The 24,538-nt window shown below is 56.0% G+C and overlaps 1 protein-coding gene across 2 annotated transcripts; it reads left to right on the top strand.

The window, feature by feature from the left end:
* Positions 1 to 223: 223 nt before the first annotated feature.
* Positions 224 to 24,512, top strand: DTX2 (deltex E3 ubiquitin ligase 2). Of its 2 annotated transcripts, XM_015078791.3 has the most exons (9): positions 224 to 2,227; positions 4,578 to 5,214; positions 11,031 to 11,131; positions 15,804 to 15,944; positions 18,978 to 19,051; positions 20,398 to 20,556; positions 21,227 to 21,388; positions 22,635 to 22,724; positions 23,861 to 24,512. In XM_015078791.3, the coding sequence occupies exons 1-9, from the start codon at positions 1,960 to 1,962 to the stop codon at positions 24,086 to 24,088; spliced, it is 1,860 nt and encodes a 619-aa protein (XP_014934277.2). In that variant the 5' UTR covers positions 224 to 1,959; the 3' UTR covers positions 24,089 to 24,512. The 2 variants fall into 2 exon arrangements, with proteins under 2 accessions (XP_014934277.2, XP_026897786.1); XM_027041985.2 differs by lacking the exon at positions 15,804 to 15,944 and having other exon boundaries at positions 225 to 2,227.
* Positions 24,513 to 24,538: the final 26 nt, after the last annotated feature.

Here is a 24,538-nt window from a genome sequence, read left to right on the forward strand (position 1 = left end):
CCGGGGGCTGGGGGGCAGGGGTGGGCAGGGAAAGGGAGGGAGGACAGGCTCCGCGGATATCTGCTGTGTGCTCTGTACCACCTGTCTGTCTGAATGCCCGTGAAAAGCACGGAACATGGATGTTGTTATCATCATTGTCAAGTAGGGGAAAGCAAACTTGGAGAGCTCGGGTACCTCTGTCAGGATGACACAGCGAGTGGAGTAAGTAAGCCTGTGCCTGTTCCTTTCACCTAGGGCTCCAGCTCTGCCTTCCTTGTGGCGGGTATCTTTGGCCTTCTCGACACCTTGACAGTGCAGTGCACTCGCAGGGACAGCAGCAAAAAGCCCAGGGTCCCACTGTGTAAGCAAGTCCCCACAACTGCCTGGGCCTTGATTTCCTCATCTGCAAAATGGGGAGAAAATTCAGCGTGTTCACTTAAGAGGGTTGTGTAGGAATCCAAACAGATGGTGTGACTGGGAACCGTACTGGCACCGGGGCCCTGGGTGGACGTGCTGTAACCGCTGAGGGTGCTGGGGGACTTGGGACACAGCTTCCTCTCTCCTTCCGCCTTTCTCAGCGCGGCCTGTAAGTGGAGCCCAAGGTGGAGTCAGGCTGAGTTTTCTTCTCTCAGAAATGGACATTAGAGCCGGGTTGATCTGGGCTTGTTCTCTGCCGCCACTCAACAGTATTCATGTGACCTTCAATAAGACCTTGACCTCTCTGAGCCTTGTAAAGTGGGAGAAATGCCACCTTGTCAGTCTGTTAGGCGTACACGAGACAGGTATATTTGGTGTTTGCCACTACACTGGTCCTGTTCCTACTGAACTCCGAGTGCTGGTGCTCCGGGCGCCTGGCGCGGTACGTTCACAGTATAGCGCCCTTCCTCAGACCGCTGCAGGCGGCTTCGCGTTCAGCCGTGTTGTCAACTAGTATGTATACAACACTTCGCACATGACAAGATCTCTGCTGGAGCTGGCGATATGACTGTGGACAAGACAGACTCCCCGGCTCGCTGCTGTCTGGAGGAGCAGAAAAATCTGGAACGTCCTCCTCCTCATACATATATAGAGGCATTAGCATTCTGGCCGGTGCTACAAGGCAGAAGCTCACGTGAGCCAGGGAAGGGCTCCCTGAACCACACAGGCTGGGCCTCAAGGCTGAGTAGAGTTTACAAGAGAAGAGGATGGGCGAGGGTGGCCGAGAGAAGAGTGTCTCAGGAGCTGGGTGTAAACTCTCTGGGCCTGACTGATGGTCAGCTAGGCCCAGACAGGGGTGCGGAGAGGCCGGCCTTCTGCATCTGTGAGATCTTAATGTTTATCTAGGGCGCCCTTCATGGTTAATGAAGTCTCTTGGGTACCCTGGAGACCTGGGCGGAGCTAGGACCAGGCTTTCAGTCTCAGCTCTGCCATTGACCCTCTTGAGGGTCCTTGAGCCCCCAGTCCTTTCTGAGACACAGGTTTTTCCCATCAGGAGCATAGCGGTATCTCCCAAACCTGCATTGGAAACCATAGAGTGTTCACATAATTGTAAGGGGTCATTGTGGCCTCAGTACACGAAGGATTTGGGGTGACTCACGAAAACAGTATACAAGGATATACTCAGTAGTTAGGTCAGAGGGAAATGATTGGTAAAAAGAAGCTGGGCTGTTGATTAGCACCCAAAATTCACTCCACAGTATCTTGCTGAACATTTACAGAGGCAGGTACGTTGCTTGATTGACTGAATTCTTCCTGGCTGCCTGAACAAAAAGACAGGATCAGGTACTTGATTCACAGTGCTCTTTTCTTTTAGGGAAAAAAGTGATTGTGGGAAAATACTTTTTTTTCCCCTGCACGGAGGCCAACTCTCAGGGACACCGTGTATGTTGATAACTGTTTGTCCTGTTTACAGGTCTGCTGGAAGCACTGGGCAATGAACCCGAGACTTCAGCCCAGAGTGGTCTGAAACCGTTTGGGAAGGAAGAGGGAGTCCTGGGGAAGATGGCCATGGCCCCAGGCCCTTCCCTGGCTCAGGTGTACACCAGTCCCGTGGCAGTGGCCGTGTGGGAATGGCAGGACGGGCTGGGCACCTGGCACCCCTACAGTGCCACTGTCTGCAGCTACATCGAGCAGCAGTTTGTCCAGCAGAAGGGCCAGCGCTTTGGGCTGGGGAGTCTGGCCCACAGCATCCCCTTAGGCCAAGCTGACCCCTCGCTGGCCCCTTACATCATTGACCTCCCCAGCTGGACCCAGTTCCGCCAGGACACTGGTAAGACACTTCCTGCCTCTAGTACTTGTTGGAGCTCCCGCTTTGGGCCAGGTGCCATGCTGATGGTGGAGTTATATATAGAATTGACTCTCGGCCCTTCATCCTGCCCCCGACAGGTGCTGTGAGTGGTACAGGTACCACAGTATGGGATGTACCTCTTAGTAGTAGGAAGTGCCTTGAGAGCACAGGGCAGAGGCCCGCCCCGCCCCTTCCCCCCTGTTTCCTAAACCCAAACTGCCTGCTTCCACCTGCAGAAATGGAGGGGCTTGTGGGCAGAGAGGCCAGCACAGAGGAAGAGCGCTGTGCTAGTTAAGAGGGCCTGGTGATGAGTTCTGCTTCCGCTGCACAGTGTCCGTGTGACCTGAGCAGGTTACTTTATTCTCCTGTGTGCTCACATTAGGGTTTGTTGTGTGTTTTGATCAGTATTACTGAGAATGGGACCACCAAGTTCCCCTCGGAGTTGTGCCCCGTCTGTCTAACCCAGTGGTTCTCAACTGGGGGTGTTTTGTCCCCTAGGACATTTGACAATGTTTGGACACATTTTTAATTGTCACAAGTGGGGCAGGGAGCCACTGGCGTCTAGTCAGTAGAGGCCAGGGATGCTGCTAAATGCACGGGACCGGCCCCACGACAAAGAATTCTTGGCCCAGGATGTCACTGGTGGGGAGACTGAGAAACGCTACTCTGATCCCTACGGCAGCATCCTTGGGTGTGTGAGGACTAAGCCTTCCAATCAGTTGGATACAGAAGAAAGTCCTTGCCTTCCTGATGTTTGGAGTCCACTGAGAAAGGCAGCAAACAAGATATGTAATGTGGAAATTGTGTATTGTGTTAGATGGCAATAAGTGTTAATCAGGGAATGGAGGTGTTGGGAGAGGTGGAGGTCTGAGCCAGGGTGGCCAGGTCACCAGGAAGGGGGTCTAAGACAGACCTGAGGGAGGGGCAGGTTGTCCCTTGAAGGGACTTTGGCTTTGGCTTTTATTCTTTTTTTTATTTTTTATTTTTTTCATGTTTATTTATTTATTTTGAGAGACAGAGAGGGAGAGGGAGAGTACAAGCAGGGGAGGGGCAGAGAGAGAGAATCCTAAGCAGGCTCCGCACTGTCAGCGCAGGGCCCGATGCAGGCCTCAGTCTCACCAACTGTGAGATCATGAGCTGAGCTGAAATCAAGCTGAGCTGAAATCAAGCCAGACGCTCAATTGACTGAGCCACCCAGGTGCCCCTTGGCTTTTATTCTGAAAGGGGGAGCCGTGGGAGGATTTGGGCAGAGGAGTGCTGTAATCTGATTTGGAGGTGAAGAGTATCCCTCTGGCTGCCAAGGATGGAGGCGAGGTGGGGGTCAGGAGACCAGTAGAAGCAAATTGCAGTGATCATCTTTTGGCAAGTGCTCTTGGAAACATGGCCCGAATTAATTTTTCTCTGTAATCATCAGGTTTGGTTTATTAAGAATATAAGCTAACCACGGGGTATTTCCCAGTAGTTGTTGCTTGAAGAGTCAAAGGGTATGGTACATCCACGTAAGAGACTTACATAACAATGAATACTGAGTTATGTATAAAATTTTAGAGATGTAAGGAAAACTGATGGCCTAACAGAAGAAAACAGCCCAAAAAGTTTTCAGTGTGATTGTCAGCTTCCTAAAAGGACGTGTCTAGAAGATGAAATGGGAAGAAATGCATTGTGATATAAGCTGTGTGGTTAGATTATGGACGGTTTAATTTTCTTAACTTTCCTTTTTTTTTTTTTTTTTTTTTTTTTTTTTCAGTTTTTTAAGTGAAGCTACATACGTTTCATCATTAGAAATATTTTGAAAAAGCCTGGAATCTGAGCCATAGCTGTTCTTTGACCTAAGCTCCTGGTATCCCCTACTCCTGCCGAGGAGCACAGATCCCCCTCTGCCATTAGGTCCCTTTGGGCCATTGTTTCTTTACAGAGAGGGAGCTTTCTACCCTTTCTACCCTTCACCCAAAATTTGGAAGGAATAACCAGTACTAGCCTTTAGGTCAGATAGCAACATGACCCTATATACACTGACCATGTTGGTTTCTTTTGGTTGTAGAAAAAGAATTTTTTTTTTAATGTGTATTTATTTTTGAGAGAGCATGAGCGGCGGAGGGGCGGAGAGAGGGGGAGACACAGAATCGAAGCAGGCTCAGGCTCTGAGCTGTCAGCACAGAGCCGGACATGGGGCTTGAACTCACAAACCATGACATGAGATCATGACCTGAACCGAAGTCGGACGCTCAACCGACTGAGCCACCCAGGCGCCCCCAAAAAGAATTTTTAAGCCCTTTTTGTTTTGGGGGGCTAGCAGATGAGCCATTTACGTGTCCTCCTCCTTTTCAAACAGGTACCATGCGGGCTGTGCGGAGGCATCTGTTCCCCCAACATTCAGCCCCGGGCCGGGGCATCGTCTGGGAGTGGCTGAGTGACGATGGCTCCTGGACAGCATATGAAGCCAGTGTCTGTGACTTCCTGGAGCAGCAGGTGGCCAGGGGCAACCATCTTGTGGACTTGGCTCCCCTGGGGTACAACTATACCGTCAACTACGCCACCCACACGCAGACCAATAAGACTTCGAGCTTCTGCCGTAGTGTGCGGCGCCAAGCAGGACCCCCATACCCGGTGACCACCATCATTGCCCCGCCGGGCCACACGGGAGTCGCCTGCTCTTGCCATCAGTGCCTCAGTGGTGGTGGAACTGGCCCCGTGTCGGGCCGCTACCGCCACTCCATGACCAACCTCCCGGCTTACCCTGTCCCCCAGCCCCCCCACAGGACCGCCATTGTCTTTGGGACCCACCAGGCCTTTGCCCCGTACAATAAGCCCTCACTCTCTGGGGCTAGGTCTGCACCCAGGCTGAATACCACCAACCCCTGGGGTGGGGCACCGCCCTCCTTGGGGAACCAGCCCCTCTACCGCTCCAGCCTCTCCCACCTGGGACCGCAGCACCAGCCCCCAGGATTGTCCACTGCCGGCGGAGCCAGGTATCTTATGTTTTTGAGGGTCATTTTGTCTACCTCTGTGCCCTGTCAGCAGGCTTGGGTTTCTGCTTTTACTTAGCTGGGAAGATGTGCCCAAATACCTACAGACCTGGCCCCTGCTTCCTTGTCTCTGCGTCGTCTCCTTTGCACGTGCCACCTGGTACCCAGGCGCTGGCCTTCCACAGCCTTGCAATGCATGGAGCCTCCCTGACCTCTGGTGCTTGAGCGCTGATCGTTGCCACATGGGTTAAAAACAGTAATGCTTGCAGCCAGCCAGGAGAATCAGGTTCTCTGTAGAGCAGGTAAAGGTGTGCCTGTGTGCCACATCGCTCATGCCGTGCACCTGAGAATGTTTCGTTGATTCCTCCTCTGTGCCAGGCACTGAAGACACAGACATGGGACATTCTCTCCCACAAGCCCACAGTGTGGTCCAGGGGGAGGCTGTGAGGCCAGTTTTGGTGCTTAACAATTGGTTGAGGAGAGAACAAAACACTGGGTGTGTGGCAGGTGGCATCAGGTGACAGGACGGCTTCCATGCTGGTGTAGTCTGGCCCAGTGCCTCCTAGAGCTCTCTGCTCCTTGAGGGGGATGGTGAAATGTGCCCCATCCGGACCAGGGGGCACCTAAAAGTCAGGAAACCTCTTGGAGTGGCCAGTGGGGGCTGCTCTCTGGGTGCTTGGAGACTTGTCACTGACAAGGGGCCTTGTCAGTGATCATTACTGAGGGTGTTGGGCTTGGAGAACATTTAGAGAATTCCAAATGGGAGCTGGGATGGGGGGCTGGTTTCTGAGATGGTGACCGGAGAGGGTGGGTAATGACTGGATGTGTGGGCCTGTAGCGGATCTGTGACTGCCCTGCCCCCCAAGGGGGTCAACATCTTGTTGGTTTGGACTGACGTTGGCCAGTCAGCTTCTTGGTTCTGCCTTGCTCATCACCCAGCTGCATCCCTGCCTCCTTGACCATGGTGAGTGAGGGCTTCCCAGTGTGGACAACACTTTCTCAGCGGCTTCCTGGACCTCTAGCTAATTTTTTTTCCCAATGTTTATTTAATTTTTAGAGAGGCAGAGAGCAGACAGGGCAGGGGTGCAGAGAGGGAGACACAGAATCTGAAGCAGGCTCTAGGCTCTGAACTGTCAGCAAAGAGCCTGACGTGGGGCTCAAACCCACGAACCTTGAGATCATGACTTGAGTTGAAATCCGACGCTTAACCAACTGAGCCACCCAGGCACTCCTAGCATTTTTTTAAAGCTAGGTTTCAGAGGACCCTGCCAGCTTCTATAAGACAGGGTGACAGCTGCCATTCACTGAGCACACATTGCCAGGCCCTATCAAGCAGGCTGTGTGAATGATGTCAGTAATCCTTGTAGTGACCATATGGTAGGTGGTGTCCTCAGCTTACCAGTGAGCACACCGAGGTTGACAAGGTTGGCAGCATAGCCAGCAAGTGGTAGAGTTGGGGTTAAACCAGGCCCCACAGCAGGCTGTAAGGGACACGTGGAGTTCTTGAAGCTGTCTTAAAGGCAGAGTAATAGGAAGGCAGTGGTATCTTGAGGGATGACCGTGGGGAGTCCGTAGACAGGAGGAGAATGGGTCGGGGCATCTTCTGGGGGCATCTCCTTCAGGGAGTGGGAGCAGGTGGACCTGAGTTCTTTCTGGGAATGGGGCTACAGGAGCTTTCACTTGGCCTTCTCCCCGGATTTTCACGTGGGCGTTAGCGAACGGGGCTCTGGGCTGTCCCAGCCCCACCCAGCGTGCTGTGAGGCCCCCTATAGTAAGTGGGTCAGAATCTTTCAGGGAAAAGTATGCTGTCTGCCAGCCCAGAATGGTTATCAGCAGGACCAGAGCCTCTTCTACTAGGTCAGTTCTGCTGAGCCTCCTGGGGCTTCTTAAGTTCTTACAGATTATTTTGAGGCACATTTCTAGATAGTTCTAGGGGATTCTGGGATTGAGCCAAGTGATTTGATTGATGGGCTTTGTTGCTCTTTCCTGGTACAGGGCTCCCATTGGTCTCTCCTGATATTTCTCTGGCGTCCCCCCTCCCCAGCCTGAGGGCCCGAGAGACTGCCAAAGGGGGCCCCCTGGTACAGGCCAGGCAAGTTACAGAAGGGAAGGTCTTACCTTTGCTTCTGGGCCTGCATGTTGCTACTTGCCCTGCTTGCCTTGGTTGTAAGCCAGGAAGGGGACCAGGCCAGCCAGCTCTGTTAGTTGAAACCACCTCGAAGGAGCCTTCCTCCTGAGGTGGGTGTTCATCTTTATCTCCTCCAGCTTTTCAGGAGCTGGGAGAGGCACAGTTCACTTGCATGGGCCTATCCTTGTTTGGAAAAACAGGATTTCTCCCACATCTTATTTGTATCGATGCTCTTTAGTTCACCCCCTTCCGGTGGGTGTCGTAGAGCTGGCTGGAAGGGGTGTAACGAATACCTGGTGTCTTGACCCAGCAGGGCCAGGATGATCGAAAACACTGGACCCCTTGGTCTCCTTGGGGGCCGTGGTCTGGTTCTCCAAGGTGAATGATTGTCAGCTACATTAACTGAAAATTCCCCAGGGAGTGGCAGGCTGGCGGCACCATGGGCTGGGGAAGCCTGAGAACCAGCTGTACTTACTGGTAGCCGCTGGAAAGAACATGTGAATGAGTGGAATCAAAATTCACGGAACCCATGTGGTTTTTATTTGGGAACCCGTGTGGTTTCACATCGCTTCTTGCTCAACCTGGGTAAAACCTTGGCCGACTGACTTCCTTGTGGGAGGCTTTCTGAGTAGGCAGTAATACATTGAGAAGGGACTTCGTCTGTCTGTCACTGAGCTGCTGGGTTTAAGAAAATTTCCTAGTAGCTGAACTTTATCCCTTTAAGCACCAAAACTTGTGTTTTAATGATGTGGGGTGGAAAACTTTCCAAAATGTGTCATGCACACTCTCGTCGTCTTTAATAGGGGGTGTGGTGGCTTAACGTTTTGATGACTCCCGGTAGTGATCGTGACCAGCAGTCTGTTGCAGCTTTGGTGTGGCTGAGCCCTGGGGCGCCTTGCCTTTGCACTAAATGGCCCTTGGAAATGGCTCTGCCGGTTTGCTTTCATCTGCTCTGTTCTTGCTACTGCTGTTCTCCCAGCCTCTAAAGGCACTCCCACCTGCTCTCAGCCTGGCCTGGGTGCTCGGGGGTCCTGGGTCCCAGGGGGACCTTCCTCCCGACTGGCTGTAGGCCCTTGGGTCAGCTCTGTTCCCTTTCCACGTCCCTCCTTTCCCCTCTTAAGATTAAGGAGTTGGGCTGGGAAGTGTGACATTTCCTTTTGCTCCAGTATTACAGTTTTCAAGGTTTCAGGGGAGCCCTGCAGGAAGGTACCCGGCGGCTCCTCAGCTTTCCTGTGTCCCCTTTGCTCCTCTGAGAACAGGGGAACAGTGGACATTTGTACTGGGCTGTGGATTGAGCCTCACAACCACCCCAAGGGCCTTTTAGAATTGTTTTCATCTTACAGATAGAAAAATTGAAGCTCAGAAAGGGTACTCGACCTGGCCAAGGGCACACAGCTTTAAGCTGGAGCGGGTGCTGTTAGCGGGGTCTCCAGAGCACCCCGCCCCGAGCCGTATCACATTCCTCATACTGCACGTGCTGCCCAGGGTTGCTGATTAGTGCTGGCTCACCCTGTGGGAAGCTGGTAGGAGGCTATGCATTTCCTTGGTCCAGCCTCCCAGCCTTGCCCTTTGCACAGGGGCTGTCCAATCTCACCTTCACAGAAGACTAGAAATCCTCGTGTCTCATTCTGAGCTCCATTTGGAAGCTCCTGGGGATAGTCCCAGACAAGAAAGCCAGGTTGGGCCTTGTAGATAGACCCAGGAACAGGGGAGGCCCGGAAGGTTGCCTGAGTCCATGACTAGAAGGGCTCTACCTTCTGGAATTCCTTCACTTCTAGAACCTAAGAATTGCAAAGACCATCAGAGATTATCTACCTTCCTTTAAAAAACCCAAATGGGGGGCGCCTGGGTGGCTCAGTCGGTTAAGCAGCTGACTTCGGCTCAGGTCATGATCCATGATCTCGTGGTCCGTGAGTTCGAGCTCCGCGTCGGGCTCTGTGCCGACAGCTCGGAGCCTGGAGCCTGTTTCGGATTCTGTGTCTCCCTCTCTCTGACCCTCCCCTGTTCATGCTCTGTCTCTCCCTGTCTCAAAAATAAATAAAACGTTAAAAAAAAAAATTAAAAAAAATAAATAAATAAAAATAAAAAACCCAAATGGAGAAACAGGCCCAGGAAGGGGGTTGTGGTTGCTCCAAATCAAACAGTGTAGTGGGACCAAACCTTAGCGCAGGTGGTCTGAATGCCTGGCTCTTCCCCTGCATTATCAGAGCACTCCGGAGCCAGGTCTCTTGTTCCCTCAGGCTTGAGTGTAGCCGAGGCGGGGGCCACGATGTGAGTAGTGTGGCCACACGGGTTATTCTCTTTGGGGAGAAGAATCAAGAAATGAAAACAAAACAACATCTTTCTTCACTCAGACAAATACCGAGGTGCCCCAGGATGGGCTGGAAGACGTGGGAATTGGGCCGGTGGGGGGGGGGGGGGTGGATTGTCAGGCGTTTCGGGCCATCTCCGCCAGCCGGTCTCCAGTGTGGGGCTCTTCCCAAACCAGAGTCGTGTAGATTTATTAACACTTGAGAAATAGAATGTCTTAGAACCAGATGAATGACTCAAACATAGTTACTGTGGGAAGCAAGACCCCCATTTAAAAAAAAAAAAAAAAATCCAAAAAGAAATTCTTTTATTTTGAACTGGTTTTAGGTTTATAGAAAAGTTAAGAAATAGTGCAGAGTTACCATATCTCCCTTCCTTGACTCCTCTCATAAACATCTTTCATAACCATGCTGCAGTCCTCAGAACCCGGGAATGGCCGTGCGTGCGTTCCTGTTAACCAAGGACTTTTCTCGATTTTCACCGGTTTTTCACCACTGTTTCCATTCTGTCCCAGGATCCTGGGGGACCCCACTTCGCATCCAGTTTTGTTTTCTTCTTCCTTTCCTCCCTTCAGTAGGAGTTCCTCCTTTATCTCCAATAACCTTGACACTTTTAAAGAGTTACTTTGTCGAATGTCCCTTAATTTGGGCTTGTCGGTTTCTCATGCTTGAGGTTATGCACTTTTGGCAGGAACCACAAAAATGGTGTTCTGTCCCTTTCAGAGCACCATTTCTGGGGTTCCTGGTGTTGATTGGCCCTATTACTGGTGATACTGGTCTTGAGTACTTGTTAGAGCGGTTGCTGCCAGATTTCCCCTCTTCAGGTACCATAGAGCTCTTATTCTGACAAAGTGAGTGAGCTCAGAATTCTTTTAGGATTGTCTTCAGAGTCTGAATTGCCCAGGAAAACATTTTTTTTTTTTCTGACAGTTTATGCTTCCTTCTTGATCGCTTGTAAAAAGCGGAGGCTCACCCCCCCGCCGCCCCCGCCCCCAGCAGTGTTCTGTCCCATCACTGCTCTGGCCCTGCCAGCCGATGCTCCCCCCACTCGATGCCTGGCTTGGAGTTTTACGCCCCCACTTGATTTTTGTGGCGGTGGTGGGGCTGGCTCTGGGCTTCACATCCTCAGCAGTCAGATTCTGTAGGTTAGTTTGGGTCTAAGAGTGCTGAAATTCAGATTTCTTTGATTCTCTTTCCAGACATCAGGATCTTTTTAATTAAAAGAAAACCCAGAAATCCTCACTCACACAGAAGCAGCCATGCAGGGTGAAGCTGCGAAGTGGCCCCGGCAACACCAGCGAATTCCTATCTTGGTCTTTCTCTGGCTCTTGTTCCTGCTAAATCGGCTCCTACATTAAGCTTTGTTCTCTCCTCTCCCCTAGTGCCTCCCTCCCCAGCGGTCCTGCCAGCAGCCCTGGGAGCGTCCCTGCCGCTGTGCCTGTGCAGATGCCGAAGCCCAGCCGGGTCCAGCAAGCCCTCGCAGGTAGGCACCCTGCTGGGTTCCAGGTTCCAGAACAGACCACCCGGCAGGGGGCAGGATGCGGAGGTGGTGGGAGAATGCATGGTTGAGGGAGGAGATGGTGGGGTGGGCGTGCTGTTACCTTGTTTCTTCTCACGGAAAGCCGCAGCCACTCCCTAGGGGGCGGTGCCTCTTTTGGGTGATGGGTGACAGTGTACGTACCCTCAGCATACCCTCAGCGAGTGGGCCTGGGGCCGCCCCTCCTTTGTCTCTCCAGGGGAGTCCTGCTTGATATCAGTGGGAACCATGGTGTGGACCTTTCCACCTTTTACATTTTCACGTCACTTCAATTATGGTTTGAGTCACTGCTCTGTCCTGAGATGCTTTAGGCATTTCCCGAAAGGGGCCCTTCGGGGGAACTTGCAGCTATTTTGGTTGCAGTTACGTTTTGCATTAAGTGGCTTTGTGTCCAACTGGATCATTTGTTAACCATACATCTTTGAACTGTTTTTTAGATTCCTTTTATAGTTTAGGGAGCTACTGAAAGTTACTTTTTAACTAATGGGAAATGCAATGTGTTATGGAAAGCTAGAGGGGAGGAGTGTCGTGAGGTTGAAGCAGGGGAATAAGATAACCCGAGTCTGTGTGTTAGGGTGAGTCACCGTAGTAGACAGTGGGAGTTCGAGGGGACAGGCCCGGGGCAGGGAGACCCGTGTGGAGCCCGACACGATGGCTCAGGGGAGCCGTGGCAGTCGTGGAGGTAAGAGCGTCTGACTTGGTGACTGGGTGCGCCGTGAGAGAGAAGGAATAGAAGGAGGCCCGGTGTGAGGCTGCCGATGCGGTGCTATAACACGTCATGATCGTTCTTGAGGATCATGTAGGGGCTTTGCATGTGTCTTCCTTCACTTCTTCCCAGTAACAGCTCTGTGAGGTATGAACTTTTATTCCTATTTCATACTTGGGGAAATAGCCTCAGAGAATTCCAGACACTTCCCAAGATGAGCCAGTCAGCCCTTGGTAGAGCTGGGACTCAGCCCCAGGCGTTCTAGGCCTCAGCACCTGGGTTCTTAGCCATCACACTGCGCCGATCCGGAGTCTGGTGGGAGCGCGGGGAGAGGTGGGGGGTGCTGGCTGTGGTTGTGGCCCGGCGCATCTGGCCTGGGGGCAGTGGGAGTTTGGGTGTGCAGTTCAGAAGAACATTCTGGGGTGGAATGGGGTGGCCTCTGCCCCCACGGGGGGATCGTATGAGCTCACAGAGACTGTAAGTGGGATTCTGGGAAGAGCCCTTGAAGGAAATGGAGGGACCAATCAGAAAAGTGGTAGAAGACAGGAGAGGGGGCCCCTCTGGAACCTGCTTCAGCTGCTCAGCCATCAGCCTTCTGCGGGGGCAAAGAGAACAGTGAGCAAAGATGTGGTGACTGGAAAGTTCCTCCTGAGTTTAGGTCCTCTGTGGCATCAGATGCCATAGGTGAGTCAGACCTGTGTGTGTGTGTGTGTGTGTGTGTGTGTGTGCGCGCGCGCACGCGCGCGCATGCGCGCGTGCACGTGTGTGTGGTGGTGGTCTTATTGGAGAACGGTTGTAGGTGAATAGGCCTGGCCTGCATATGGCCCAGCTCCATTCAGCACTGTAATCACTAAGGCTTGAATACAGATGTTATAATAACTTTTCTAATATTTTTAAGTTTATTTATTTAGAGAGAGAGAGAATGAGCGGAGGAGGGGCAGAGAGAGAGGGGGACAGAGGATCCGAAGCAGGCTCCATGCAGACAGCAGAGAGCAGGATGCGGGCCTCGAACTCACGAACTGTGAGATCATAACCGGAGCCAAAGTCGGATGCTTAACCAACTGAGCCACCTGGGCGCCCCTGTAATAACTTTTCTAAACGCGTCTCAGAAGTAGTCTGGGGATTGAGTAGCATTTGCTCCCTTTCCGCTGCTCTTGAGGCTGAGGACCTTCTCTGGTCTGTATCCCAGATTGTCTCCAATGTCCCCTGTCACCTTGGCTCTCAGATCGATGCAGGAGGTAGGTAGGTCTTTTAACCTCCATTTTACTCACTGGGGAAACCTCAAAGATTTAGGAACTCGGTCCCAGCGAGCACAGAGTGGAGACTCAAGCCACTGGTCAGATGCCACCTCCTCTGAACACAGCCTCTGGCTTGTAGTTGTTGGTGGGACCCTAGTCTAAAGTGTCAGGGAAGGAGAGATCCTGAGCCAGCCTCCAGGAAGCAGGGTCTGGAGAACAGAGTGTTGTCTTCCCTGCACTGAGCACTCTGTGGGTAGGTTTACAAGCAAATGGTCATCTGCACTGGGACAGGAGGTCCACCAAGGAGCCACCTCCAGGTCAGGCCTCAGTGCCTCAGGTGACAGCTTCCCTGGCTGCAGCATGGCCCAGCCCTCTCCTTGGAGTTTTCTGCTTTCACAGCCTGCCCAAGCCCAGACAGCCAGGAGGAGTGGGGCTGGCCGGGCAAGGCCAGAGTCAGGACGGGCTTGGACCTGAGCCCCAGTCACTAGACGAAGGGCCGACCCCTGGTGTCAGAAAGAAAGTGATGGTACATCTGACCGCGACAGGGACTGCTCTCTCGGGGTCTCTGACAGATAAGTGGGAATCCTCTCAGAAGAGTGGAGAAGCTGTGGCCCTTCAAGCTGCTACAGTTATTTGGGGATGTGAGGAGTTTGGGGGGTTGTCCCTGAGCTCTGCTGTTGGGAAGATGTGATGGCCCCCTCTGGGTGTCTCCCCACCTCATCCTGTCCAGTGGATGTTGCTTTCGCGAAGTGTGGGTGTGGGGTGGTTCTCGCACGTTCTTGCAAGAAGGCAGGCCACAGAGCAGGGGCTGCTTCTCCGCAGGCTTTTAAGTTGAGACTTCTGTGTCCGTGACTTGAATTCAGGGGAGGGGGTCCTGCATTGACCGGAGCAGAAGTGTTGTTCATGCTGGCCTCACAGCAGCCACCCAGCAGCATTTGGGGATATCTTGGTTCCCCAGCAGACAGGTGCTGTGAACACCTCCTGTGACCAGGCCCTGCCCTGGGTGTTCATTGCAGGGAAGACAGCAGTCCCCAAAACAGGTATGCGAGTCCTTTCAGGTAACACTAAGTTGGGTAAAGGAGGCAGAGATGGAGGGGACGTGGCTCTTGTAGATGGGGTGGTCAGGGCAGGGCTGCCTCCTAGGAGACACTTGGGGAGAGGTCTGGTCGAAGTGAGGCAGTGGGTGTTGGGGGAGGAGGTCATGGTCAGCACAGAGGCCCAGGGCTCTACTAAGGCATCATTCCCGTCCCCTCCATCATTCTGTCCCCGTGCCTGCTTGTCATTATTCTGTCCACCGGACGGTTAGGTTCAGACTCACATCTGAGCTCAGAAGCACTCAACCCTAAGACGCTGGTGGCATTGCATTACCTGACAAGCGAGCGCCTGGGGTGCAGCCGTGGTCTTCTGATGTGCACTTTTGTGTCTCTTGCAAGTGGCTGCCACGGCACCCCCTGCCTGCCTCTGCTGTGCTGCCCATGCCCAGGCTGCTGGCTGGCCTCTGCTTCTGTCCCTGACTGGGCATGTTTGCCACATTGAATCTTTGTTCTGCAGAGGCCACAGTGGCTGGCCCGGCCAGGTCCTAGGGCCGGGTTTCCCCTCACCCATCTGCGTTGGGCAGCACCAGCTGCGGGATCTCCACTTCCTTTCCCAGGCTGCCCGCAGGGAAGGTGGCAGAGTGGAACCCAGAGCTCTCCGGGGGAGGAGGTGGTTTTGAGCTAGACAGAGGGCAGGGGGCACTGGGTAGGGGTGCTGTGGAACAGCAAAGTAGGCTGAGGGTGTAGTAGGACTACAGACTGCAGCAGGAGGACAGGCCGTGTTCCACGATGTGTCAGGTCCTCAGGGAGCGGTGAGGGGGGAGAGTCCAGCGAGGGTGTGTGTGGAGCACCAGGCTGAGGAGTGAGGCCTTTCCCCTGTGGGTATGCCCACCCTGCTCCGTCCAGGGCAGAGGGGCTGTTTGAACCCTGACCGAGGGCACAAGAGGAGGAGGCCACGGCCCGGGACCCTTGCTGCTCCAGAGGAGCAAGGGCCTTGGTGCCTTGGTGGGAGAGCAGGTCCCGGGGCCAGCATTCCTGCCCGCCCACCCTAGCAATGGCGCTGAAAACACCTAGACAGGCCAGATGGGGGACAGGAGGCTGACAGCACCCCACTGGAGGCAAGGTGACCAGGAGCCAAGAGGGCACATCCGGGGGAGCACAGGGGGTGGACTGGGAGCTCGAGACCCCGTCCACATCTCCATAGCTTGGCCGCATCCTTCCGTGTCACTGCCTGCTCTCCTTGCTCCTAGCACAGGGAGACCCCATCCGGAACTGCTTAGGAGGCTTCCTGGGATGGCTTCCTGCCCTCTGCCCTCCTGAAGCAAGCGGCCTCGCCCCGCCGCCTTCCCCGCATGCTGTGAGCGCGGGCTGGGTGGTTGCTTGTACAGTTAGCTGTGGAACTTGGGGCCGGGGCTCCGATGAGCCAGGCGTTTCACTGGTTCCTGGCCTGGAGCTTAGCCCAGTGCGCCCGAGTAGGCCCTGGCAGCCTCGAGCGGCTGAGTCCTCAGGGAGATCGGTGGGTCCTGCTGGCCATTGACAGTGCCACCTGGACTCAGCCAGGGTTTGTGGACATCACATGCCGAATGACTCCTTCTAACGTTTCTCCCCTCTCTGCATGTCTGATCTCGCACCCCGTGTAGGCATGACGAGTATTCTGATGTCAGCCATTGGACTCCCTGTGTGTCTTAGCCGCGCACCCCAGCCCGCCAGCCCTCCCGCCTCCTGTCTGGCCTCTAAAAGTCACAGCTCAGTTAAGAGATTGAGGAAAATGTCCATGAAAGGTAGTTCCTGCTCACAAATGCTCTCTGGCCTCTGCTAAGCCTCCGAGTCTTGCTGCCTCTGACTCTCCTGCATCGACTGCTCTTCTTTGACTCCTACGGCCCTTCTCTGCTTCCTTTACCCCCCAGGGGAGGGGCTCAGTGGCCCTTCTCCCTGCTCTCAGCACAGAGGTGGCCCCCAGAATCTACTTAACACTCAAGACCCAGAGTTAAGCTCCTATCTTCCTGGCACAGTTGGAGCATGAGGGGCCTGTTCTTGAGGACCCTGTGACTCTATATGGGGTGAGGCCGGCTCAGGATGGGGGTGACTCTGTCCCTCCCACCGGGACCAGCATGTGTCTCAGGAAAGGCCCCCAGCCCTATCTGGCCTACTTCCGAGGGGTCTCCCACTGAGCACCGTGCTGCCCATCACACGGCTGGGGAGGAAGGGGTTTCAGAACCGTGGAAGGTGCAGTGAGTTTTAAGCAGACTTACATGAAGGAGCCTGTGGGTAGTAGGTTCTAAAGCTGCCATTTCTAAAGCTGATAGCGGCTCTGCCTCCAGCTTTGGGCTGGCGACGCACAGACTGCTGAAAGCCCAGTGACCTTCAGGACGGTGGGGTGAGCAGGGAGCATGGCTCTGGCTCAGCCAGTCTTGGTTCCAGTCGTGGCTTCTGTGCTCACTGCTTTAGGATCTCACGCCCGTGTCTCCCTTCATGAGCCGGTACCTCCCACTTAGCAGATTGGTCGTGGGAGGAATAGGAAATCCACATGTGAGGTGCCTGGCACAGAGTGATGGGGGCTGCTCTGACCCTGGCCCACCATCTGTCTAACCCCGACCCCGCAGGTGGCACGGAGGCCCAGGGAGCGGCAGGGCTTCATACCCAGTCCCCCACCTCACCCGGGTCTCCGAAGTCAGGCAGGCCTCGGATGTCCTGACCCACTCCCCTTTTCCTCTGCGTTGGAGGTAGAGGCAGGTCTGCGGGCAGGGCAGGCCAGGAGTTTCCTGAGATACTTGGGCTTCCCCGGGAAGGACACACGTTCTTGGCAGACCCTCTGGCCTTCCTGGGCTCAGGTGTCCCTTTCTTGGGGTTGGTGGTCACCTGGCTGGCCCCCTTTGAGAAACACGGCTCATGGAAAGCTACCTTCGGTTCTAAAAGGCTGCCCGGGCAAAGGCGAATGGTGGGCAAATGGGATGCGGAGCTGAGCCAGAGGTGGGCCCAAGGCTGGTCCTGGCAGATGGGGTCCTGGGATCCTTCTAGAGACTGACTTGTAGCCACCAGGCTTTTCTAAAACGCCTCTTCCCTAAGTCCAAGTAGAGTCGCAGCTACGAGGATGGCCACTGGTGCTGGTGGTCATTGTGCTTTGGCCTGACTTTCTTACCAGTGACCAGTCAGTGGCTTAGAAATCTGTGTATGTGTCTGTATGTATACTGGGTGGGGGAGGGGTGTGTGTGTGTGTGTGTGTGTGTGTGTGTGTGTGTGTGTGTGTGTGACAGAGTGTGGGGTGCATGTGTGTGTGTGGATGTATGTGGGGTACATGTGTGAGGGGGTGTGGGTGTATATTGTATGTGTGAGGGGATGGGGGTATATTTGTATGAGGCGGTGGGAGATGCGTTTGTGTGTATGGGTGTGTGTGTGTGTGTGAGGGGGTATGGGATATGTTTGTGGGGGATGGGGTGTGTGTGTGTGGAGCAGGGGGAGAGGGATAGGGTATGTGTGTGAGGGGGTGTGGGATATGTTTGTGGGGGATGGTGGTATGTTTGTGTGTGTGAGGGGGGTGGGGAGTGTGTGTGTGTGTGTGTGTGTGTGGAAGAGAGGGTGATATTCCTTTGCCAGTCACTGCCTTTTAGGTAGTAGCGGTTCATGCCTTCACAGCAATCACAGTTTCGGTCAGGGTTAGGTTTCTGTTTTTAGGTGAGGGAACTGAGATTCAGGTGACGTGATTTGGTCCCAGCACAAGAGCCAGAATCAAGCCTGACGTCGCCTGCTCCCAGCCTCTGCTCCCTTCATAGCTGACCCTTAGCCTTCTCTGGTTTTGAGGGCGCTTGGCTGTGGAGCCGTCAGGCTTGTATGTCCTTGCAGCCATAGGCTGGTGGCTATGAGTTTGAGTTCAAACCGGGTCCCTCGGGACTCAGAGGCTAGGACCAGGAGCTGCCTGGTGACCTGGAGGCAGGATGTGGAGCCCTGCCGGGGTTGCTTTCCCAGGCCACATTGGTCTCCCTGGTCCCTCCTTTCTGCCCCTGCACGGCTTTGCTGCCATTCTTTGTGATTCTGCCGCTGCCTCTGGCTGGAGAGCCCCCCCACCCCGCACCCCGCCCCGGGCCTAGCCGGTTCTCTCGCCCGCTGTGGGAGTTTCTTGTTTTGGGGGCGTGGGGGCCGGTGCTCGTGCAGGTGCAGCGTCATGCACATGTGCACAGAGGAGTGGGGTGGCCAGGGTGCCCCTCCTGCTGCTCCTCAGCTCCTTCCCAGAGTTGGGGTGTCACTGAGACCCCACAGTCCAGGGACAGGCGAGAGAAAACCGGGGTTTGTCGTGACCCTGTCAGCGTGGCCGTCATCCGCAGTCAGTGGGCATCTGTGTGCCGCGGGGGTGGGCACCCGCTGCACGTTCGGCTCCTGAAACTTCTCCTGCCTTGGCTTTCGCACCAGAGTAATGACAGTTGAGTGAAACAGCACTGCCGGGACACTCCCCACAGTAGTTTGTTTTAGAAGCTGCTGTTTGGCTTTTCTGTGTGTCCTCCTGGGGAGCCTGGGTCCGTCTAGCTTCCTGACTGAACGTGCACAGGGACGTGGTGGAGGCCCAGCACGCAGCTCCTGGGGGCTGTGACCGGCAGCCGTCTCTGGTCCTCGTCCTGGTGGGGCCAGAGGGGGCTCTGCCCGGCAGGGCTCTGAGTGGCCGAGTCGGCCCCCACCACCCCCCCCCGTCTCTTCTTGCACGCTCACCCTCCTGCCCTGGCCTCTCTGAATGTCCCTCCTGGCAGCTTGTCCTCTTCCTCTCTGGATCCAGCGTCCCCAGTTCGTACTCCTTGGGACACTGCTTCTGTCCTTCTCTCTTCTAGGAGGGACTCCAAAGCCAGAGCCAGAACAGGTGATAAAAAACTATACCGAAGAGCTGAAGATAGCCCCAGATGAGGTATGTGTCACGGGAGCCATGTTGCCTTTGGTTTCGTTTGGAGACCAGGAGTAGCGCCAGAGAAGGATACCAGCCCTTCCTGTGCCGCGGGGGGTACTTCCCACAGTGCCTCTGGGTGCTGGCCGTGCTCCAGGTGCTTGGGTTTAATCTCCCAGCCTCCCATAGGAGGCTGGCCCTACCAGGAGGAGGCAGCCTGCACTTCAGAGGCCTGGATTCTGATCCTAGCTTTGCCGCCAGTGAGCAGAGCTCCTACACAGGCCTCTGGGTGCTCCTGTGCCTGTGCCGTCCTGGTGCCTGGGAGTCCTGGAGGCCAAGGATGGGAGAGCCTGCCGCACTCCCCACGGGCTGAGTGGCTTTGTCCCCATAGCAGTCCTGCCCCTCTGGCTACCGGGAAAGCCAGCCAGGCTTCCTGTAATTACAGGGCCTGCCAGACCCTCGTAGCTGCTTGGGCAGGACCGGAGCCTCTGTGCTGAGCCTTGTTTCAGGGGCCGCAGCGCCACTTGTCTGTGATTTGAATGGGGCATCCTGGGGACTCTGGACAGTGGGTTAAAGGGCGGTCATGCCCATGCGGAACCGAGGGCTCTGCCCTGCCTCTCCCCTGCAGCTCTGGCTGGTAAAGCTTTAGACAGTGACCTGGAGGCCGTCTTCGTGTCTCCCACTTGACAGCATACGTCTGTGTCCTTGTCTTTGCCCTTGTGCTCACCCGGCATCACTGGGCCGCTCTGTGCCAGCCTCCTGCCCTCCAAGCTGCCACCTGTACAGCCTGCACGCAGCTGTGGTCCTGGTGGTGCCCCCACTGTAGAGCACCTCAGCAGGGTCCCCTGACGTGTGAGACGAAGCCCAGCTCTGAGCTTAGCCATCAGAACCTTCTGGGACCTGGTCCTGTCCCACCGGTCTCTTACACCCTACTCACCCCTTGGCCCCTGCAATTACCACCGCCCTCCCCAAACTCTGTGCTGGTTCCTGCTTCAGAACATCCTCTTCCCTTTCTCTGGAATGCCCGTTCCTGTGCTTGTCTACCCGACAAGGTCCTTTCCCCTGTGACACCCAACTTGCGGGGCACCTCTAAGGAGCCTGCCCTGTTCTGTCCCCTCTCCCTGCCCGTGCCCTGTTACTGCCAAGGCCCCCGTGTCCCCCATGCTCACTGCTGCCTGTTGTCTTCTGTACTACGGTGAGCCCTCTGAGGGCGCAGAATCTGGGGACTCCTCTGTGTTCCCAGCTGTGTTCCCAGCTGTAGAATTGTCCGTAATCCTGGAGTTTCAGCAGACAAAGGCTTTTTCTTTCCCTTCTCCCCTTTTGGCACAGTGGGCCATTGGTGAGCGTGCCCTGTGTTGGTCTCCTTCTAGGACTGCATCATCTGTATGGAGAAACTGTCCGTGGTGTCCGGGTACAGCGATGTGACCGACAGCAAGACCATTGGGCCAGTGGCCGTGGGCCGCCTCGTCAAGTGCAGCCATGCCTTCCACCTGCTCTGCCTGCTGGCCATGTACTGCAATGGGAACAAGGTGCCCACACGTCTGACCCCAGGGTGGGGGTCGGGGCAACCTGCCCATAGTCCTCTCCCAGTCCTGTCGCATCTGAGCTGGTGACTGCTGCTGCCGTGTGAGCCCCAGGGCACTCAGAGGCGACCTTAAGATGTCTGTAGGCCTTGGCCTCACAGCAGGATAGGGGTTGGCCGCCGGGGGTGCCGAGGGTGACAGGTGATACTTGGCTGCTTCCCTTCAGTGGAGTTCAGCCGGAATGGACAGGTTGGGAGGACAGAGAGAACTGAGTCACGTGGCAGACCTTCGGGCCCGGCTTGGCCTCTCTGCAGATCGCTGTGCCACCCCTGTACCAGCCAGGGTGCCAGCACAGTCAGTTGAGAGGTCACGGGGTTTTTTGTTTGATTTTAAATATGTTAGACCGTGGAGACTTTTGCTCATAAACCTGATTTTCCTACTTGATGCTCGCCTCCTGGTACCTCACCCCTTGGATGGAAATGGCTTGAGGAGTTTCTGGTGTAGGACATCTTCACAGGGACGCTCTCAGGATCGGGTTTCTGTGCAAGGAGGGACCTGCTGTGTGACAGCGGGCCAAGCTGAGCCCCTGTGGGCTCTTCCCCACCTCGACAGCCAGACAGCGTGCCTGGGTGCTCTCTCGGCACCGGCTGAGACTAGGTGCTCTGCTCTGCCTCAGGACGGGAGTTTGCAGTGTCCTTCCTGCAAAACCATCTACGGAGAGAAAACCGGGACCCAGCCCCAGGGAAAGATGGAGGTGTTCAAGTTCCAGGTGTCCCTCCCTGGCCATGAGGACTGTGGGACGATACTTATAGTTTACAACATTCCTCACGGCATCCAGGTAAGGGGCCCCAGCACAGGAGGAGCCTCCTCAGACCGTTCTGGACTCGGTCCCTCTCGCTCTGGGGCACACTTCTTCCTACCCTGCCCCTCTCCCTGTAGTCTGCCTCCCCCCCCCCCCCGGCCCCCCACCCCAGGCACTCAGGATGCCCGGGCTTCCTAAGTTCAGGCTCCCAGGAACCGGGGGCACTGGTGTCTGGAGGTGGAACAAGCTCTTAGGGCTGTGGAAGCAAAGAGATGGCCTCCAGCCCTTTCCTGACGCAGGGAGGGCATCCTGGAGGCAGAGACATCCTGGCTGGACTTGTGCTGGGCGGGAGGCCAAGTGTATAAGCAGGAAGAACACTTGTGTTGAAGGTCTGGATAGTGGAAGAACCCAGAGGGCAGGGAGGTGCCAACACTGAGGACTGTCCTTGAGATACTAGCTCGGTGGCCAGATCCAGGCCTGTGGCAGGGCTGTGTCTGATGTCAAGAGCGAGACAGGAGCCCGAGCAGAAGGTCGCAGTAGAGACCCAGACAGGAGCCCTGGACCCTTAGGCCTCCTGCTTGGGCCAAGACTGACCTCAGAGCTGGTGGCGGGTGGGGAAGATACAGGGCTGTGGAGGCCAGGACCCAGGTGGCCTGTCTGTGACAGATGGAGAGTCCCTCTTTCGTTTAACCATATGCTTTTCCCTGGTTTCCCTCCATTTCTTCTCAGTGGGTTGTAGTGAATTTTAAAAACATTCCAGACAGCCCCAGAACCACAGAGCAGGAGGGGAGTGTGGAGTATACGTGGCGTAGATGTGGTGTGTCTCTGAGTGGCAGAGGGCACGGGCAAGGATCCCTCACTGTTCCAGCCGCCCACCCTTCGGTCCAGTTTGCTGCCACTGTCTCCGGCCCCGCTGTGGCACCATCTCGAGCAAGGAGCGAGGGTGTCAGGAAGGGAGGCCTGGCCTTCTAGGCCAAAGAGCCCAGTGCCCAGCGGAATGGGAGCCCCAGCCTTTGATGAATTCCAGTCTCATCAGGACATTTGCAGGAGTGTGTGATGCCAAGCCGAATGGCGTGGGGTCAGGGAAGGTGGTCGCCGGAGGCAGGCCACGTCATGTTGGGTCTCTGAGGGGCAAGATTTGAGACAGCGATCTGTTTGGTCACTTGAGTGCAGACAAAGCTCTGGCTAGGGAGGTGAAGGCGGGCCGGGCTGCGAGGGCCTCTGCAGCTGCTGGGCCCCTCTCAGGGTACCCCGCCTCCTTGTGTCTGTGTTCCTCCTGCAGGGCCCAGAGCACCCCAATCCCGGGAAACCATTCACCGCCAGGGGCTTTCCCCGTCAGTGCTACCTTCCGGACAATGCCCAGGGCCGCAAGGTAAGGCCCCACCACCCTGGGGGCACCCCCCGCCCTCTGCTGGCAGGCCTTGGCCTGGCTGCTCGTGGGCTGTTCGAGCAGGTGGGATGGGGAGGGCCCAGCTTGGTGGCCATACCTGCTCTGCCCTGTTCACCTTCTTCTGGGGCTGGCTGGGGTGCTGGCCACTCCTTCCCGGGACTGCCTGCTATCCGTGAGGCATCCTTGACCAGGAGAGACGACCAGCAGGGAGAGATGACCAGCAGGGAGGGGAGGCCACTTCTAGCAACCTCTCTGGCCAGGTCACCTGCTCTTAAGTCAGGCTAGTGTGACGCGTTGGGCAGAGTGGGGACAGGGGAACAGGACTGGGTGACCGTGATGGCCTGCAAGCCACCTCTGCATTACAACCCAGGAGAGCATTCTGGTCAGACGAGCAGCTTGAGTGGCAGCTTTGAGAGTCGCAGAGGTGGGCTGGGCTGGAGGGTGTGAGGCGTCTGGGGAGGATCAGATCCCAGAGAGAGAGAGAGAGAGAGAGAGAGAGAGAGAGAGAGAGAGAGAGTGTGTGTGTGTGTGTGTGTGTGTGTGTGTGTGTGTGTGTGGCAGTGAGGCATCGGGCGCCCTCTGGCTGCTGTGAGCCTGGCCTGGGGAGAGGCTGACTTGGAAGTAGGGCAGAGTTAGCCTGGCCCCGGGTGTGGCTTGAGCGGCAGCAGAGCAGTGGATGGCGGCGCCCTCTGAGGTGGGGGGTCCTCCTGGGCGGTCAGGTCAGCATATGGAGTTCTGGGGGGTGGGGGCGGTGGTCAAGACTGGGGCTGGAGGCTGAGGATCCCGACAGATGGGGCCCCGGCCCGGAACTGTGGATGTGATCACTTGGGAGAGCGGCCCAACCTCAGCCTGCCAGTGGCTCGCAGTAAAGGCCAAAGGGACAGAGAGCCTCGTCCCTCAGTGTGCCCCACCCCGCAGCTGGCATTTGGTGGGTGGCTGCTCCTGCCGTACTGGCCCTCACTGCTGGGGAGATCAGACCAGGGAAGGAGGGGGAGCCGCAGATGCTCTCACCCTGTCACCTGGCCACCCACCGCTCCAGAGTGAAAAACCCGTGCCCAGGTTTGCACTTGTTCACCAGGCCCTCCCTCCTTTCCCCTCCCCCCTTTCCTCGAGGGCAGGTCCTGGAGCTGCTGAAAGTGGCCTGGAAGAGGCGACTGATCTTCACGGTAGGGACATCCAGCACCACGGGAGAGACTGACACAGTGGTGTGGAATGAGATCCACCACAAGACAGAGATGGACCGCAATGTGACAGGCCATGGCTACCCCGACCCCAACTACCTGCAGAATGTGCTGGCCGAGCTGGCCGCCCAGGGGGTGACCGAGGACTGCCTGGAGCAGCAGTGAGCCCTGGGCCTGGCCGGCCCCATCCCCGCCCTGCCACGCCTGCCTCTGGCAGCCAGCTGCCCTCTCCCCCTGCTGCCGGCTGGGCTGCCCCGGGATGGGCAGGCGGGAAGGTGCCTTTCCTCAGAGGCTGCGAGGTTTGTGGGGGCCCGCCTTTTGCCCCCATCCTCCCCTCCAGGCCCAGATCTACAGGCGAATCAGGCAGGCCCGGGGAGTTGTACTTGTGGGGGCTTAAGATGCAGCTACCTCAGTGCGTGGGGCCCTCTGCCGCTGGCGGGCTGCTTCGGGGCCGTAGTGCCGGGGGCCTGGCGTGGGGTGAGGCGAGACTGCCCTGTCCCCCATCGTAGCCAGGGCAGGCGTGGGTTCTGGGTCAGCTTCTCATACCTCAGATGTTCTGTTTGCAATAAATGCCCTATAGCCAAAGTCAGCAGGCCTGGTGTGTTTTTGGTGGAG

This window comes from Acinonyx jubatus, chromosome E3 (genome assembly GCF_027475565.1).
Source record: "Acinonyx jubatus isolate Ajub_Pintada_27869175 chromosome E3, VMU_Ajub_asm_v1.0, whole genome shotgun sequence".
Taxonomy (NCBI): Eukaryota; Metazoa; Chordata; class Mammalia; order Carnivora; family Felidae; genus Acinonyx; species Acinonyx jubatus.

Coding starts and splice junctions, on each gene's coding strand:
- DTX2 (XM_015078791.3), top strand. CDS start 1,960: ATGGCCATGGCCCCAGGCCCTTCCCTGGCTCAGGTGTACACCAGTCCC. Junction 5,215..11,030: donor TCCACTGCCGGCGGAGCCAG/GTATCTTATGTT, acceptor CCTCTCCCCTAG/TGCCTCCCTCCCCAGCGGTC. Junction 22,725..23,860: donor ACAATGCCCAGGGCCGCAAG/GTAAGGCCCCAC, acceptor CCTCGAGGGCAG/GTCCTGGAGCTGCTGAAAGT.